General features: G+C 38.1%; 1 protein-coding gene across 1 annotated transcript in view; it reads right to left on the minus strand.

The window, feature by feature from the left end:
- The window catches only part of TMPRSS15 (transmembrane serine protease 15), an 81,790-nt gene that overhangs the window by 30,293 nt on the left and 31,003 nt on the right, over nucleotides 1-20,494 (minus strand). The window contains 7 exon segments of the mRNA XM_044995440.1: nucleotides 2,247-2,357; nucleotides 4,016-4,156; nucleotides 4,630-4,755; nucleotides 6,106-6,195; nucleotides 15,154-15,295; nucleotides 16,564-16,714; nucleotides 17,538-17,628. Of these exon segments, the coding sequence (XP_044851375.1) occupies nucleotides 2,247-2,357; nucleotides 4,016-4,156; nucleotides 4,630-4,755; nucleotides 6,106-6,195; nucleotides 15,154-15,295; nucleotides 16,564-16,714; nucleotides 17,538-17,628 (852 nt within the window).

The following is a 20,494-nucleotide window of genomic DNA, read 5'->3' on the forward strand; positions in this document are numbered from 1 at the left end:
CTGACTGGCTGAATATAAAACAGCACACAGCAGAGCTTTGAGAATGTCCTCTTCAGTATGCAATTAGTATATGTATGATCCTTCTGGTATTCATATTGGTGAAATATATCATTACAAGGTAGAGATAATGTATAGTAACTAGTGACTGGCAAACTTAAAACATCAGGAAGCTTGGATAAGCCCAGAAAACATTAGAGGCATCTGCATCGGGAGAGCTCCCTTTCCCTCTCTTCTGTATCAATCAGATCTTTCTGCCTTCCTTTTGACTCTATTCCTCTCTTCTCCTTGAATATCCCCTTGAAATTCTTTATCTTCCCATGAACTACGATTCTCTTTCCCACATCTCCAACAGCCCCTGTAATCCCTGATTCACATATGATTCTTAATAGATTCTCTTATTTTGGTAATGTTGGTAAGAGAAGCAGAGAGTTCTGATACAGGACCCCAAACAACTGCTACACTCAGTCTTCAATATATTAAAAAGTTTCCCTAGGTGAGAGAGGGCTTAGAATATGTTGACTTTTCTATGACCCCGAGAAGCCCCAGGAACTAGAGTATTTGAAGATGGCAGCTAGTTTAGCTTGATTGCAACAGCTGATGAGATCTTGAAATGGGTTTCAGCAAAATTAGGAGAAATTTTGGGGACTAAATGGAGGCTAATTGACTTTTCACTTCTTTTTGAGGCTTAGACTGAGGTTAAGGCTAGTTCTTGTGGGTTTTTTGTTTTGTTTTGGTAACAGCTCACTCAGCATTAGATGTCTAACTCAATAGAAGGTGTTAAAGCAATCTGTGCCAAAAACATCTCTTTGGGATCAAGTACATAATAGAGCAGGAAATGACTGCTTTATCCATCTTTTAAATCTGCAATATAAATAGTTGAAAATCTTTTCCAGCTGTTCTTAGCTACATAATTATATTCACAGATTTTCCTGTAGGTGGAGGCTGCAGGTCAGTTTATTTTAGGAAATTAGGGAAAAGAAAAAAAAAAGACGACGACATTCTCATACTCAAAAAGAACACATTGAAATAATGGTAAGAGTTAAATTCTGCTTTTGGATGCATGCACACAGTTCCAGTTTAAGTCAATGGGAGCTGCCAGCACACATCTATGGTCATATCCTGGCCCTACAAGTCATCTTTAAACCAACCAAAGGCAACAATTTGTATCTGAGTCTAAAAGCCTGCCCTTAAATGTTCCCATTTGTGGTCTACAGGACTTTTGTCAGAAATAGCAATTTCATTTTTTGCCAGACCCAACATGATTTTAACATAGTTTTTGCATATAAATTGTCATTTGGGGGCCATTATATCCATTTTACATGAAGCTAAAGTATGTACTGTGCATTTAATTTTTATTATCTTCACTGATGGTAGCATGACAGCAGCTGTTGCTCTTGTTGTCATGGTAACCTGCACACGTGAGCAGCTGTGAAAAGCAGTCATAATGCTGCTCCAACACCTGTATGAGACAGAGCCTAGGCAATCTCTGTGGGTCAGGTATGGGAGCCAGGGGCAGCTCCAGACCCCAGCACACCAAGCGCGTGCTTGGGGCGGCATGCTGTGGGGGGCGCTCTGCCAATCACCGGGAGGGTGGCAGGCGGCTCTGGAGGACCTCCCGCAGGCGTGCCTGTGGAGGGTCCGCTGCTCCTGCGGCTCCGGTGGTCCACCAAAGCCGCGGGACCAGCGGACCCCCCAGACCCCCGGAGCTGCCGGCCTCCCTCCCGGTGACTGGCAGAGCGCCCCCAGCGGCATGCCGCCCTGCTTGGGGCGGTGAAATGTCTAGAGCCGCCCCTGATGGGAGCAGTGGTTTACAAGCAGTAACCAGCAGTCAGACGGGTTTTCTTAGAAGAGAAATCTGCCTGCTTACTGTGGTAGAATTAACTACACAACTGAAAAAGGATATTCTCCTGGCATTTTAAGTAGCCTACACTTTAAAGTGTTGAGAACACTCCCTGCTTTCACAGGCATATTTGCCTGTTCAGATGCAATGTCACAGAATGACTCACTTTGTTTTCTCTCTCTCAGACTTCAAGCCAGACCTTCAGCTTGTATAAATTGGCACAGCTCCATTGAAGTAAATGGAGCTATGTCAATTTATATCTGCAGAGGTTCTGACTCTTTACATTTGTTCTTTCTTGAATGATTATTTCCTTTAATAAAAAAGTAATAAAATAAAATAAAAGAAATTATCATTATTGAAAATACATGTATTGCTCTTTGGGTACGTGGAAAACATTAACACTTACCACACTCTGCTTCATCAGAGCCATCTTTACACTGCCATTGTTTGTCACAAAGGTTAGCAAGGGGTATACATTCCCCACTTCCACACTGATAAGCATTGGGTCCACAGGGTTCTGCAGAAAGATGAAGGAAACAAAAGCATAATTACAGAGTAAGACTAATTACGCAGATCATCCACCCAACTGAAGGGACAAAACTGTGAATCTAGTGATAAAATGGGCAGGGGCTCTTCACTGGTATTTTATTGTTATGGAAACACATGGGTTTTTAAAATTAATTTATACAAAGAAGTTAAATGGAAATAACTATATGCTAGTTACTGCTGCTCTATTGTTAAATACGATACATATCTGAGGAGTGAGAAAGGAACGAAGACTTCAATGGGTTTAGGACTTCACCCCACAGTTTTCAAAAGTGACTAGAGATTTTGGATACTGGGTGCTCTTCACTTTCCATAAATCAGGCCTCTTTAAGGCATCTCAAAACTGGGCACCCAAATCTGGAGGCACACCAAATCATGAGTCACTTTAAAAAAATCTTGTTTGGGGAGAAATATTGCGGAGGGGCAGGGAGATAGGAAGAAAGGGTGCATGCACCAAGCTAGGTGTAATCTAGTTCAATCAGCTGCATACCAGAAGGTTACATTCCTTCAGAATATACGGCTACATTTGTTTTCTCTAGTTAATATAATTTTTTTGAATTACATTGCTTACAGATTGAATTAGGGAGCAAGCAAATGGAAAAAAATTGCCTATTCTATTGACAAACGTTTACTTCAGTTTACTTTGTCTTTCTGGCTACTGTAGCTGAAATTTTATACCTTTGTTTAAGGTGAATCCATTGTTTTATCTTTTGGTAAAATAAGTGATATAATACCAGGTTAGAGTCATACAAACACATATCTGGCTTTTGACACAATTTTGATTAAAACAATTATACACATTATACACACAATGGGCCAGGTTTCCAAAACTTCTTTGGATCAGATTTTCAAGTGTTCAGCACCCAAAATTAGGGCCAAATTTTCAAAATAGCTCAGCTGCTGCTCACTGCCAAAGTCTTTTGAACCACTTTTGGGAAGAGCTGTTACGTGCCCATTCCCAGTAAACAAAAAGGACAGGATTTTTAAAGGCACCTTAAAATATAGGTAGGCACCACATAGGATTTTCAAAAGTGCCTACGCACCTAACTCCCATTGATTTCAATGGAAGTTAGGCACCTAGACACTTTTGAAGTGGGAGTTAGGTGCCTAAGCACTTCTGAAAATCTCGTATTTGCACTGTTACGCACCTAAATATCTTTCAAAATCTGGCCCATAATTACTGTGTACACTAATCTGTTCTAATTTATCATCCCATGATGGACCAAAATGACTCACAAAGCACTATTCTGATTATTGGGCATGAACATAATTAATACCTGTCGGTAACTTTCCATATATTTATTTTTCTAAAAAAAAAAAAAACCAACCAACTCCCCCCCCCCAAAATAAAATAATGGTAAACATGAAAATACTGAGTCAAATTCTGCCCTAAATTCAGTGGCACTGCACAGAGTTCTAGACAGTTCAGAATTTGGACAAATTTAATATTCTGTTTAAATGATGTTATAGTGACAACAGCTGTCCATGATCAGATAATCCAAAGGTTAGACCGACGTGCTGCATACTGCTTTTGCCATTCCCAATTTCATATCAATTTTTCTACAATCTTAACTTTGTTAGAGCATAATTGTGTCTGCTTAAATCCAGCAGATTGCGTACTTTACTCACCAGGCATGCCAAGATTATAACCAGTAGTGAAATTTGCAAGAAATCCTTTCTGAGTTCCAGATTTGTCAGTAATGAAGAGCACTGTCATCTGGTTAGTGGTAGAGAAGACATCTGAAACAGGGTTTCGTCCTGTATAGACAGCTATTCTCAAGAAAAAGATGAGTACATTGCAATGGTGGGTTAGATGATTTTCATTTAGATGGACTGTCAGATGTTTTTGGATGCCATAGGATGAAAGATATTGCTATTCAAATTAAGAGATAGAAACAGCAACATATAGGTAGTAATTATTTCCCAAGCCTCCTACATCCTTGCAGATGTTTATAACAGGGAAGGTATATATTCCAAACCTGATACATTAATATAGCAACACAAGCCTTGATCCTGTCAACACTTACATGTGTGCTGAGCTACAATGGGAGTACTCCTGTGTGGAAAGTTAAGCACATGCATAAGTCGTGACAGGATCACATAAAGTAAATGTATCCTTATGCCTTCTCATTAACTTCCAAGTCTCATGGATCATCCCAAAATACAGGTAAAAATAGAGATGACTAATTCCTTTTCCATCATGTTGATCAGAGTGCTAGAATCATGCCTGATGTAGTACTTGCCTAAAAACAAGGAATCTTCTCCTCTTCCATCTCTGATTTCAACTACATCATAGATATTTTCCAGTTCAAAATATAGAAAATGAAGCTGAATGTTTTTTCCTTTTCCAGCATTTAAATACCACACACCTAGAAAACAACACCAATTAAAACAAACAAAAACAAACACCCCACTCCCCACACATGTACTTTATATTTACTATAGTATTTGCATTTTGACAGGCCATGAGGGAAAAGATCTTGGGTAAAATTTTCAAAAGCATTTAAGTGATTATGAAGCCTAAATCCTATTTTCATCAGTTACTAAGGGTCATATTTTAAAAGATATTTAGGGGCCTAATTCCAAATGATCTTTCTTGGCACTTAAATCCTGTGCAACTTATATGACATAAGTCTGGCCATTCGAATTATGCTCCTTCTATGGAAAAAGCCTTTGCAGCTTGGGGTGTATTAAAGGGAAATATTTGTTTGACAGAAAACAAACAAACAAAAAAAGATTACATGTGCTCTTTTCTCCACAAAGTGAGAACTCATGTAACCAGAGTTGCCAAAGGACACATATACAGCAGCAGAAGTAGGATGTAACTGACAATCTTTTTCTGCGCACCATGCAATTCTCAGAATGTCTTGAGTCCTATACTAAGATCCCAATTCAACAAGGTAATTAAGCCTATACCTAACTTTAACCATGGCCTCACTACCAGTGACCTCAATGTGACTACTGCACATGCTTAAGTCAGACATGTGATTAAGCATCTTGTGGAATTAGTGTCTGAAAGTAGGATACCATACCTTATTGTGACAACCCCCGCCCCCAAGGATGTGATTTCATGTGATTAACACACCAGAGAATTCACACAGCTCTCCTACGACAACTGAATAAAATTTAAATTTAATTGAAAAGCAACAACAGTGCTTTCTTCTTCACTTCAAGTATCAGTAGCAAATATTGTACATTATCAAAACATTGTGGGCCTGATTTTCTTCTGACTTACTCCAGTGTAAATACTCCTGATTTACACCACTGCGAGAAGAGAACCTCCAATCATAACCACTCACAAAATACACATAAATGTTCTTCCTCGTAAACTATTTTAAAATTAATTATTTTATAGGAGGTGTGATTAAAATGCGGCCTGCAGGTCACATACATCAAGCTGACATAGAGTTCTCCAGTGTGGCCCGTTGCTACCCTCACAGCTTTTAGACAGAAATACAGCCTATAAAAACTACAGCTCCTATATTGCTGTGGTGTGTGCACCAAAACTGAGAGTGGGTGCAATCTTCTTCACAATTTATCAGCTAGCTACCATACAGTACCTCAGCCTCCTGGCAAGTTACCAACATGACCCTCAATTAACAGTCATCCAATTACACAGCAAGGTTTCTTCTCCTTTCTCACAGCACATAGTTTCTATAATCTATTTCCATTTTTATTGTACTAATCCTCCCTGAAGATCTGGGGGAGGGGAGACTTACAGGAGGCTTGGTGGGGGTAGCTGTTCGGGAAATTTTTAGAGCTGAATGTAGTATTTGGTTCCCACAGTTCAAATGGTCCCCCGCAGTCAGCTGAAAGAGAAAGCATTTCAGAAATATGTCACCTACTGCCTGTTTGTGCAACCAATTGCCCAGAAAGACCATGTTCCAGTCAGTAAAATTACAGGTCATACATTTAATGATCACTTAATGGTATTTCCTTCTGCTTTATAGACCTGGAAAGAACAGCAACATTTTTATAAAGAGAATGAACTGCTTTAAACTTTACAGTAACAGTATAAAGGTTCATAGCCAGATGGTGCTATTAATACACGATCCTGAACCACGGGCAGCGAGGAGTCAATCTACTCCAGTGGAAGCACTAAGTCTCAGGGAAGCAGAGTATCTAACAGAGCTCCTAAGGAGTACAGCAGCCGCTCCATTCCTTAGGAAGATATACCGGTAATATGCACTACTGTCCAGGGCCAGTCAGCTCGACTGGCTGATGCAGAGGTGGACAGTACCATGATTCAATCAAAAGCTTTTTTGTAGATTCTATTGCTTATGTGGTTCTTGTGTGCTGCAAGTGTGACCACTCTTGGTGAAGTCCTCCCCTTGAACTTTGGCAAAGGAAATGGTCATGATCTGTCCCTTATTTGATGATCAAGGATTCCTAAGGGCATTACATGAGAGCAAATACATGAAAAGACAGTTTTAAATGTACACTGTATTGTTTGGCTGTACAATATTTTAAATGATTGTTATTCAAGAATTACAACAACCCTCCCCCCCCATAAAAATTAATGTAAACCTTGGAATTTTAGTTAGCAACATCTCTGTCATGTACTCTCTTTCTAAATGTCTTTGTATTTGATTTGCTAGCCTGGGAAAATACTGGATGCTCTTAGACACACCAAAGATACTTTCCTTTCTTCATCCACTGAATAAATTGTTAATGGAGACCATGTGGAACTAAAATGGCAAAGTGGGCCAGATAATTTGCCATTTAAAAATTTGACAAATATGAATATGACAAATTTTTAATATATATGAAAAATAATGCCAAGAAAAAATTTTGGGGAAAGATTTAATGATTTTTCATTCAACTTTGGCCATAATTAAAATATTAACCTGCCACAATATCTTGCATGATTCCCTATACTTCTGTATTGCACACTTGTTTAAGTACTATAGTAAGATTCTAGGGCTGAGATTTTCAAAGTTGCCTAAAGAATTTGGATACCTAATTCCCAAAGGGAATTGAGTTTCTGAATCTTGTAGGCAGTTTTGAATGTCTCAGCCCAAATGTTTGCATCTGAAAATACGGAACCAATTTTGGTCTTGATGAAAATGAACACAACTCCCATTGTCTTTCAAGGAGCTACTCATGCTTACACTAGGTCTGGACATGGCCAACAGTGCTTTATTGTATTCAATTCTTGAGGGATACAAGCTGATTATGAGAAATATAAAATTACAGTGAGCTATTCCAGAGCATCCCGTACCATACTGTACTGCCAATCACTGGTATTACTAGTAAAAAGGAAAAACCTGCCAATCCTTGGTTAAGGCCATGCAGAGGATGGGAACAAGGGAAGTAGGCTGTGCAGTGAGCTCCTGATCTCTAGTGCCAGCAGAGGGTAGGATAGTTCCAGATGATGATGAGAGGGAGAAGAGAAATGTGCTTTCAGGGGAGGCTCCAGGCCCCAGCACGCCAAGCGTGTTCTTGGGGCGGCATGCTGCGGGGGGCACTCTGCCGGTCGCCGGGAGGGCGGCAGGCAGGCAGCCTTCGGTGGCATGCCTGCGGAGGGTCCGCTGGTCCTGCGGCTCCGGTGGACCTCCCGCAGGCATGCCTGTGGAGGGTCCGCTGGTCCTGCAGCTTCGGTGGAGCCGCGGGACCGGCAACCGGCAGAGCGCCCCCCACGGCATGCTGCCGTGCTTGGGGTGGCGAAATGTCTAGAGCCGCCCCTGTGTGCTTTGGAACTCACTTTAGTGCTCATCCAAAAGGATAATTTGCAATCCCCTCTATTGCAAACTACTAACTGGAGCATGCACCCAAAAAATCAGGGACCTGACTCTACCTCCAAACTGGTGGATCCTGCCCTATGTGGCAGCAGATGCACTAACCAAGCCCTGTGAAAAGCTTAGAATTATTATTAGGAATTATTATAATTGTGTTCAATAAAGCACTAGGAGGGTATCCATCCCTACTCCTGTGCAGATGCATTGGTGGGTGAAAGGAAGAGTTCCTCCTCAGTGAGCCCATGAAACACAGGGAAGAATTTAGCCCAGTGCACTTAATAGTACAAATTTTCTAATCTAACCTTATAGAAAAGGCTTTAGCAATGCTTTCAATAGACCTTCTGAACCTCTTTGTGTGTGTGCCTCCCCCCCCCCACAAAGAACATTTCCTCAAGCTATGAGATTTTCTCTCTTCTCTGTTTTCTATGCAGCTGCTTTCCTCAGGGCATGAGAGGGAACCTAGCTGTCTTGCTTGGCAGTGCAAAAAACTAGCCTTGTCCTAATTTTAAGATGAATAATTTAACAGACCACAATTGGATTATGGTCTAAAAAAGAGAGCACTGAAGATGTGCCATTATTATTATTCCTATAGAGCCAAAAGTGTGCATGCCACCATTGGCAGTATGTAGCACCATTTGCTGATGTGAGCTTTTATTTGTTTTATGACACTGCATTCTTCCTTCATTCCTGGACACACAGCTAGAACAGAGGACTCAGGTCAGGGGACTTAGGCCCAACTTCTGCTTCACTGTGTGACCTGGAGCAAATCATTTCACCTCTCTATACCTCAGTTTCCCCATATGTAACATGGAGATGGTAATACTTATCCACCTTTTTAAAACACTTCCAACTTTTGGATGTAAAGGGCTATGTACGTGCAGGGTATTATTATAGTGTGACTATACTGAACAAGTGTAGGGGTTACGTATAAAGGGTTTTTTTAACAGAGAGTTTTGAGAGCTCTGCGTGTGTATCTTAGCCTTTCAAAATATATTTTAATGAAATATGTTAAGGTGAGTAGTCAGGACCTCATGCAAATACATCCAGACTTCAGTGGCATTAGTGAGCCTGCCAAAATGGTTAGCACTCGTAGTATTTATACACCAAATGGAAGAGTTTCAAAAGGGTCATTGCTTTTAAATATTTAAGAGCTACTATTTTAGATAAATTTCAAGTATAATTTCACATTAAATAGCTGGCTAGTAAGATATCTTTTATTCTTGGTCTAGCAAGATATATTACGAGCTGTCTAGAGACAAATGATGGTAAGGAATTATTAGAAGCACTTACAGTATCTGCCATTCTAATTATGATGATACCATTTACACTAATGGTGGTCCAGCTATTTAGAAAAGATGGTATGTATTCTATAATAAAGCAACAAAAGACTTGTATTATAATGGATCTTTAGTATCCCTGATATGCAGTGTTATTAGATAAAAGGGCCACAACTACAGAACAAGCGTACAATGGGTGATAGTTGAATTTCTCAAACACTTATGTCAGTTACTTTCACTTCATTGGATACCTATTAGCTCATTCACATAATCTTTCTAAATGCTAAAACTAGCCATTTGTCTTTTCCATGGAACAATTTTTCTCATGAGTTATGATCTGACAAAAAACCTTCTCTATGCACAAGACATATACTAATTGTGTGTGCGTGTACATATGTGTAAATATTAGAATATTTGAAGTAATTATATGTATAATCCTCTTGGTTGAAACTGGCTGTTTCTCTAATAATGCTATTTTATCTGTACAGGATAAAAATTTTAGATCCAGCAGCTTGAACAGAATGCACCATCCTGCACACCAAGAAAAAAACATCCAATTAAAGATTTTGGCTAAAAAAAAAAGCGACATTTGTAAATCAGTCACCAATTCTAAGGTTTATGATTAATGTCAATTGACTAAGAAACTTTCATGCCTTAATTTCTTATGGAGATGAGGGATTTGGAAAAACAATACATATTGCAATATTCTGCTTGCTTAACAATATCTGATCTTTGTTTGTTTTACAAGATTTTATCTCTACTAACACTCATTGGGCCAAACTTTGTCCTTAGTCACATCCCATGCAACCCCACTTAAGTCAGTGGGGTTTTCTTTTAACTATAGGCAGAAACTGAGCTGCTGTCTTTGAGGATGTGAAACTTACATTGTCAAAACTATAAGGGACCATCAGAAATACTTGGAGGTCATTCTCCATTAGTGACTGGTGCCCTCCAAAAGTTATTACATTCATTTCACAGAAGCATCCAAACTTCTGGCATCAAAATACATTTACCTCTCTAGTCTGCAAAACTGAACTAAAAATCCCCTGACAAGAAGCTCTATTAAGTGTAGAAAAAGCCCAGATGAAAATGGCCTTTATTGAGATATGTCATCATTTCCATTTGACAAACTTCATCTGAAGAGCTAAAGATGAGAATGATAATGAAGGAGAGGTAGTAAAACATTTCTAGATTTGGGAGCGGAGGAAAGGCAATTTTATTTGGACTTTTGGTGGAGTTCCCACTGGGTTATTTATTTATCATTTCTATTCAAAATCTGTATCAGTGTGATTCTGGTGTGTGAATCTTTCTGAGTCATCATGCTTTGTATGTACACATGTTTTTATGAAAACACCTTTGGGGATTTTTCCCAGTGATTTTGGGATATCTTATTCTATGATTTGATTCTGTGGATTTTTCTTTTGGGGAATGTCCTTTTGTTTTGTTGTTCAGAAGCAAACCAAAACCCCAGATTTTGTAAATGCACAGTGAGACAATCTCAACAGACATTAGTATGACTCAGCTAGTGAACAGGAGTCACATGAAGACAAGAGGTGAAATTTTATTGATAGAAAAAATCCTTAAACATTTGATACTCTATTTTTTTTAGGCACAGTGATAAAAGATGATTTATGTCTGAAATGTATCGTTGCCATATCTTTTAAGTATACCTCATTTTGAGCGATTTTACTTATTTTTGTCCTGGAGTTAACTATGATTAACACAAATTTGGTGTCTCCTCACTTCTATTGTTGACAATTATTTACAACAAAAATAAAGAACATTGAAATTGAGGTTACAGGAAGAGTCATTTACCCTAAAGGAAGGACTTCCACTATACTGTAATTTTCTTGCATGGATAATTATTTTGTGTATCTAATTTTGGTCTCTGCCACTCATTGCATTCCACATTTGGGCCTCAGTGGTTAGAGAGGGATGAGCATTGTAGAAGGGTAAACAATGAAAGAATGTGATCTTAATTACCTAATATGCAGAGCAATATATTTTTCATTGCAAGTTTAGCAGAATTAAGCAGTGAATTCCTCCACAGCCATTTAGAGACTGCCTGCACAATAGGAAAATTCCTGCTGAGATTGTCCACAAAATTCTCGCAGGAGGAAGCTCTGGGACATAAGGAATGGCTTAATATTTTCCTTTGATGGCCCCACTAAATGGGTTCCTTTTTGACTATTATTCTTGGCAAGAAATGTCAAAAGCTCTAAAAGAGAAAAAAATAGTGCCAGTAGTCTCACGACACATACATTTTATGTAGAAATTATGTAGAGTTAGAAAATATGTCAAGTTAGAGTTATGGTTCCAAAGGTTCTTAGGGAAGTCCACTTTCTATAGATAGGATCAACAACAGTGATGACACTGGCATTCTATTATGAAACACACACACAGAGATATTTCAGCTGATAATTGGCTTTCTGAACCAATATCATCTGATGGTTTTAGCAGAGCAACAACAGCTACCTTAAAATGGTATGGCTTGTTGTTGCTTCGGGCAAAATTTGATCTTGTGAAGTCTGAGCATAAGACACATTCTCACAATCCTCTAAGTGCTACCCTGGCAAGGAAATACAGTAGAAAAGTAATTGATTTTACTCATGTCTGGAAAAAATATTGGCAAAATCATTAGTGGTCTTTATAAAAAATAAAGTATTATGCAGTATTTTGGACTTTATGCTTGATGCTCGTTACCAGTAACAAACTGCACTCAACACTCATTTTTTTTCCACTGATGACGACACTACAGCAGACATGCCAAACATGCAAAAACCCCCACAGAAATTGGGCTTGTTTTTGGCTTAATTGGCTTGTGAGTTGCTTGATAACTAGTTTTTGGCTTGTAGCTTGTTGTTGCTTGCTGTTGTTTCTTCTTCTTTTTTTTTTATTGTCTCCCAGCAAGCAGGGGCAAGGGGGGGAGAAAGTCAGGGTGCACATCATAGTCCCAGACTGCACGCCGGGGGGGATCTAGTCACATAGAATGTTGGGGTTCTTAGGGACTGGCTTGTTTGGGCCTTGTTTTGAAATGGGATTAGCTTGAGTTTTGGTTTATTGTGAAAGTCAGGGTGCTTATTTACCGCGTGACAGTTGGCAACTGTGCACTACAGGAGAAGGTTTTCTGAGCACTTTTGAAGACAGCTCTATTAATTAATCTAAATGGGCCCAGCCCTGAATCCCTTACTCACATAAAGTTCCCTTGTGCACTGGCCATAATCATAATCTAGATGGGTACAACCAACTCAGTTGCAAAAAAACTCTTAGTCATTTCCACTCTATTTGTGTGCTATGCTCAGTGTCAAAAAAGCTACTGAAATGCTTGGCATTTCAATAGCGTTTTGTGATACTAAAAAGACAATGCCACATTTTACTGAAGCATAATGTCTAGCGGAAGAAATTGACTCAACTCAGATTCCTCTCATCTCTTGTTTTCTAATGTGACATTTGTAATGAACTCAGTATCAGTAATAAACTTGCACAAAGTCCATCTTTGTAGTGCAATATTACTTTGAAGCACTCAGGACTTTTGACAGCTTAAAGAGTAGATAATTTTTAGTATACCTTAGATACAGGAATGCAACAAGAAAGCAAACAAGATATGCCCATAGTTTTCTACCATCCTGTGTCCGCAGAAAGCATGCTTTATTTTCACTATGAAGGACAATCAGGGTGCTCACCATCAATTCCATGCTGAACATATGCATTATATATGTTACATGTTGGTCTTGATACTTTAGATAAATGATTTAATTTAATATTTCAACTGTGCAGAAATTTTCAGTTCTTGTGTGATGGCATAGGAAAATGGATAAACCTCAGCTTCAGAAATGTAAAAACAACGAGGAGTCCTTGTGGCACCTTGGAGACTATGCCACAAGGACTCCTCATTATTTTTACTGATACAGACTAAAACGGCTACCCCTCTGAAACCTTCAGAAATGTATTATAGATTTAAAACCAGGTCAGCACATGGCTGTCAGTGGTAAAACAGAAATCTTATACTGATTCCATCATCCCACAGATGGAACTGCTCAGTGTTTTGGTCATTTATCTACCATTAGAACATCCTTCAACGTTCTTTTGCATTATTTTAAAAACTGGTGGAAGTTTACTCATGTGCTTCAATCTTAAAAACTTTCAACTTCTAATGCTGCTCAAATGGAAAAGTATGTATCCGGATTGAAATTAATTAAGATAGCTTCATCACACACCTCCATGAACCAAGAACAATCCGTGTTCTCACTCAGTGAACACCATATTGCTAGATAATATTATTGAAAACTCACTGAGAATTTTACATAAATGAAGGCCTACAAAGCAAAGAACTAAACTAATTTATTATGGTGATTAATATTAATTTGTTGTCCAAGTTTAACTTTGGACACAGAAACTTTTTGTTGAGGTTTCCTTTCCTCTTATATTCATTGCAAGGAAGGTTTAAAATTAACCTTTTATCATATAACCAGAAAGTTTTAGTTTGCTTTCCTTTACTGATGCTTTACATTTAGAGGTTATGGGATTTTTAGTGGAATGTCAATATTAGTAAACAGTACTTTGAGTAATAGGAAACCCAGCCAATAAATTACCCCCGTTATTTTAATTTCAGACCATCATTATTTACTATATGTTGTCAAGTTAGCAACTAGAAGGATTTATAAATGACAGTAAATCCAGTATGAAACAGGATTCTTGTGCACTTATTGTTCATTTCAATTATTTCGGACCTTCTGGGCACACACAAAGTTTTTTTCTTTTTAATTATCAAAAGTCTCATGACTTTTTTCCAAAAAAAAAAGAAAAAGATAAAAGCCCTCCAAAATAAAACAAAATAAATTGTCACCATTTTTTGACCAGTTCTACTCATATGTTTACTAAGGCACCTAGAAGGATTGGTGGATCAAGCCTACAGAATTAATATCAGATATATTGATTCTACACTGTGTTATATGCATGTTCTAAACACAAAATTATGGTTGCATCAAAGATTATTTTTTTAAAAAAAACCTCAAACAATATAAATTCCAAAATTTTAAATCTCTGTGGTCTCCACACAATGGCTCCTGTGAACTTTCCAGGAATGGTGTAGACAGAAGAGTATGGTGCACCAGAAAGGAGGTTTACAGCCAATGTTTTTAATGGCTCATGAACTTTAAATTAAAGTGTTGTTCGGGAGGAATGTTTGAATGGTGCCCCAAACCTGTGCTAGTATTTGTCTCTAAAACCAAGCTTGGAACACTTGAGGCTTGCCCATTTGAACAAGGAAGTTATCTACCAAGCACAGAGTTTTCAGCTCTATTAAAATACAGATGTGCTTACATACTCAGAGCTCTATGAAATTTTAGCCATGTAATCCCTTACTGATGTCAGTGTGTGGCATGGCCAAACCACCTGGATACTCTGTAATGCTTTCAAAATATAAAGTCTAATATAAACATTAAAATAAAATTCCAGGAAACCTCCCTTTCTAACATATTGTTGAGACAGGATTTGAGTTCTTCAGTGGGCCTTAAAAATTTAGATGATTTATTCTTTTATACTTTCAAAATCTAGGCCCTGATCCTCAACAGATGTAAATCAGTGTAGCCCTATGCATGTCAACAGAACCTTGATGATATATGCCAGCTAACATTTTGACCCCTGATTTGTAACTACAAACAAAAGTATAAGTAATTAAAGAGTTGAAAATGTTTAAAAACAAATATATTCACAGAAAATAAACATATACTTTACTTTAAAACTGACTTACTGGGAAGTGAAGGTGGAGTAGTGCTTGTTGGAACTAAAGTTGGTTCTGGATAAATACTTTCCTTACATTGTCCACTTATCAGTCCAATGTCATCCAGAGCAATATTACTTAGACCTGGTTTTTTAAAAGCATCAAAAATAACCTGAAATTCATGGAAAACATACATTTAGAATGTAATGCTAAATTATCTAACCATCTGTGCCTTCAAAACAGATTTTCCCTTCTTTCATGCATTTTTAATTTCTACTGTAATCTCTGGTCTGGAATTCCACTGGGGAGTCACTAGTGAGAAGAGATAATTCCCTGCTAGAACACTCTGTGAAACAGCGCTACACAAGACTAGATTGGGGCTTATGCTTACAAACAGAAAGATCCACTATATATCAAATGAGTCAGGAGACTGAATACACAATTCTATAATTTCATTATCTATTATAATGAAGTTTCCACACACAGAATCTGAAATCATTATGGTTCAAATTCTCTGCTGGCCTTAATTGTCTTAGCTCCTTTGATTTCCAAGGAGCTGCACTAATTTAATCAGAAGAGATTTACTGTTGTTATTGTGCCCCAAATCTACTGTTACCTATAGCAGGCATATTACCAAATATTAAGTGCTGGTGATCTGAACAGCCAAATGCAATATTCTTCATGGTGTTATAAGGAAACCCATGTTTCCTGGAAAACTGACTATACCCATATTACAAAAGCATTTGTTTACTCAGATGGTAACTGCAATCTTTAGCATTCTTTTCCTGCAGTGGTTTTGCTCAAATGGCTGCTCATCTTCACCATCATCATAAGACTAGTCATCCCTAATACTTATGGAATGAATTTGTTGTCTAATCCAGAATAGCTGAAAGAATTACCTAGTGTAGTTCTACTATAGACTAATTCTTTTTGATACAAGTAGAGTCATTTTTTTATCCGACTGGATATAAAAACATTTCCTTTTGAAGCAAAATTTGAATATATAATTATGTAATTAATTGGATGAACTATTTGGGAATCTAAAGTTTCTGGTCGAATCTCATTAGGGACAAATGCTTCGTATTTCATTCATTGTCAAGGTATTTCAACTTTCAATCAGATTTGGATACGTTCTCAGATTTCTCTTGCTGTGACCAAGAGCTCTCTTTGGATACAAAGCTGGCTGTCCTCAGACATCAGTAAGTCTCCCTGTCCTACCATATCAACAACAACAATAATTTAAACTCTAGAAAATACACAGTCCATTTCTGAAGCCCGTCTTCTGCATACTAATAATTATTTGACAGTAAGTGTCAGTAGACAACAAAGGATATTGCTTTTACAGATGTGGAATACTGCAAACGGTTCCAAAGGTTGTTGGAAAATAAAGTGAAAGAGAGTTAGCTTAAAGTAATAAAAAAGATTAATAGCTTAACAAACCTTAAAGTCAGATGTTTCATTTAATGTTACTTGTCCATAATTCCAGTTGTTTCCATAATTTCCTTCTTTCTGGAAAACTGTCTTTTCCACGTTATTGCTATTCACAATGTTAATACTTAAACGACAAACGTTAGTACCATACATATGATACCTGGAGGGGAAATACCAAGATTTTATGTTATTCTATCAGACTGGAATTTATCTAGATGAGTGAATAAAAAGAAATATCATACTGAAAATACTCTTTCAAGCTTTTCATTGCATACATAACTTTATGAAGTCAAGACGGGTCAAAAACTAAAAGGTTTTAATGTATTTTCACTCAATAAATTCTGGGAATTTGTTTCTAATATCCCACAGATATTTGTAAATTTCTACAATACAGGGTATCTAAAGAATATCATATTTAGACTCTGATAACTGATATTCTAAACACATTTTGATTATGACAGCATCCCTCCAATATGTGTCACCAGACTTCCAGCATGTGTCATTCTGAAGGACTAGCATCTGAAAGCTCAACAAGCTAGAATGGTATTATAATATGAGGTTTTCAGCCTCATGACTTCATTATGGGTTTTTGGCAGTGTGCTAAAGGTTGCCAATCCCTGCTATAGGGCCTGATTCAAAGCTCACTGGAGTCAATAAAGACTCTTATTGACTTTTGTGGATTTGGATCAAGGCCCACATTGTAATTTCTTATGGAACTGGATAGTTAGAAACCTGGAGTGAAATCCTAGCTGCAAAATTCCCATTGACTACAATAGGGCCAGGATTTCACCAGAGGAATCTCTAGTTTGTCCAAACTCTTTGCAGAACTGTGCTTCGCTCCTGCTGCATGCTTAAGCAAGGTTGTAGACTTTGAACCAATTGAACAAATAATTTATGACAAAAAATACATTTACATATGATTTAATTCTTAATTAAAGGTTATACTTAGTAATTATGTAACTTGCAGATGCTTTCCAACGTACCAAAAACTTAGACAAAATTGATCTGAAGCCGGAACTAAAGGCAAGCTCTGCTGTCTTGCTGAAAGTCCTATGGGTGTTGAAATATAAAATCCTGTAAAACAATAAATATCTTTCATTGGTAATCAAGCTGATGAAGTTTGATGATGACACTAAATTATTATGGTCAAGAAAAAAAATCTGGTTAGTAAAAAATACCAGAAACAGCAGTGTTAACTGCAGATAGAGCGAAATACACAGAAAGAGTGGGGAGTGTCACAACAGCAGGTGAAAATGTAAGTGTAAAATTATGCATGTTGGTAAGCAATAGTTTTAAAACTTCTTATATATTTTAATGGGCCCTTAACCTGCACAATGACTGAGCAACTACTGAAGGGGTGAGAATCTGGCCCCATTGAAGTTAGTGGGAATTTCACCAGCTGGGGCAGGATTTAACCCAAGGAGTTTATAGTGAATTAATCAAAGTCTGTCCTTATGACAGTTGTATACGCTTTTGGAGAGAGATTATTTCCCACTCCGTACCCTCCATACCACATAATGGGATGTGGGGGGAGGAAAAAAAGATTAGGACAATAATTGTCCTAGCAATATCAACATGAAACATACATTGTTTGGTAATGTGTTTGCTAGAGTTATCTACATTCATTCTTTGAGGCTAGGAGCCCAAACTTTCTTTTCCAATGTGAAAATGCTAAATGGGGTAAAATTAAGTGGAGAAACACTCTCATTTCAGATCAGAAAGACAATGTTATCCACAGAATTAAGAGTCCTAAAGGTGAAATTCTGGTTCCAGTGATGTCAACAAGAAAACTTACAGATGCTAGAATTTCACCTCTGTTGTATAGATGCTTCATGTCTGCAAGATTCATTCAAATACATAAAAGATTGGTTTGTAGAATGAAATCCATATTAGGTCCTTCATTTCTGTATTGATTTAGAGATGCTCATAATCATGGATTCGTAGAATCTAAGACCACTGTGATCATCTAATCTGACCTCCTATATAACACAGGGCACAGAACATTCCGCCCCGCAAAAAAAATCCCTAAAGAATATCTTTTAGAACAACATCTAATCTTAATTTTAAAATTGCCAGCAATGGAGATTCTGGCACAACCCTTGGTAAATTGTTCCAATGGTTAATCACTCTCACTGATAAAAATGTATACCTTATTTCAGGGTGGGCAAACTTTTTGGTCTGAGGGCCACATTGGGGTTCTGAAACTGTATGGAGGGCAGGTGTAGTGTATTAAATTGCTCCCTGTAGGAATGTGCTACTTATGGTGTACTACTTACAGCTGCCAGTCCTGGTACTCCATAAGTAGCATATTTCTACGGGGAGCAATTTAATACACTACACACTGCCCAGCAGGCACGTGCAGCCCTGCCACCCAGAGCGCTGGTGACACGGCGAGCTGAGGCTACAGAGGAGGGGCCAGGAACTAGCCTCCCTGGCTGGGAGTTCAAAGGCCGGACAGGACAGTCCCTTGGGCCACAGTTTGCCCACCTCTGCCTTATTTACACCTTTGTCCAGTTTCAGCTTCCAGATATTGGATTGTGTTATACGTTTCTCTGCTGGATAAAGAGCCCACTATTGAATACTTGTTCACCATGTATGTTCTTATAGACTGTAATCAAATCATCCCTTAACCTTCTTGTTTTTAAGATAAATAGATTGAGCTCCTTGTGTCTATGAATAGAAATATTTTATAATCCTTTTAACCATTCATGTAGTTCTCCTCTGACCCCTCTACAATTTATCAACATCTTTCCTGAACTCTGGACACCAGAACAGGACACAATATTCCAGCAGTGGTTGCACCAGTGCCAAATAAAGAGAGAAAATAACCTCTCCACTCCTACTCAAGATTCCCCTTTTTATGGATCAACAGAACCTTTTAGCCACAGAGCTGCACTGGGAGCTCATGTTCATATGATTATCCACCATGACACCCAAATCTTTTTCAGAGTAACTTCTTCCCAAGATAGAGTTCCCATCCTGTAAGTATGGCATACATTCTTTGTTCCCAGACGTATACATTTACATTTAGCCATATTAAAAATCATTGGCTATTACCCAGGATGGGCAGGGATGGTGTCCCTAGCCTCTGTTTGCCAGAAGCTAGGAATGGGTAACGGGATGGATCACTTGATAATTACCTGCTCTGTTCACTCTCTCTGGACCACCTGGCATTGGCCACTGTTGAAGACAGGATACTGGACTACTGGACTTTGGTCTGACCCAGCATGGCCATTCTTAAGTTTTTATTGCTTCAGCCCAGTTTACAAAGCAATCCAAATTGCTCTGAATCAGTGGAATGACCTGTCATATTTGTTATTTACCACTCCCCCAGTTTTTGTGTCATCTGCAAATTTTATCAATGATGATTTTATGTATTTTTCCAGGTCATTGATATAAATGTTAAATAGCATTGAGCCAAGAATCAATCCCTACAGGACCCTACTAGAGACACATCCTTTTGTTGATAATTACCTATTACAATTACATTTTGAGACCTATCAGAGTTAACCAGCTTTTAATAAATTGAATGTGGGTCATGTTAATTTTATATCACTCTAGTTTTTTGTGGCACCAAGTCAAATGCCTTACAGAAGTCTAAATATATTACATCTACGCTATTACTTTTATTAACCATACTTGTTAATTTCACCAAAAAAAGACGTGGTTAGCTTGACAGGATCTATTTTCCATAAATTCATGTTGAATGGCATTAATTATATTCATCATCATCATCATCATCATGATATTATGCCTCTGGCGTTTAGGGCAGTGACGAAGCTCCTCCACTCCTGTCTGTTTCTGGCAAGTCTTTCAATGGTTCCCCAGCTATGCCCCAGGTTTTTCAGCTTGGCTTCCACAGCTCGTTGCCATGTTGTTTTCAGGCAGACTCATTTTTGCTTGCCTACAGGTGTCTATCTTATTGCCACTCTGGTGATGG

This window comes from Mauremys mutica, chromosome 1, assembly GCF_020497125.1.
Source record: "Mauremys mutica isolate MM-2020 ecotype Southern chromosome 1, ASM2049712v1, whole genome shotgun sequence".
NCBI classification, from domain to species: domain Eukaryota; kingdom Metazoa; phylum Chordata; order Testudines; family Geoemydidae; genus Mauremys; species Mauremys mutica.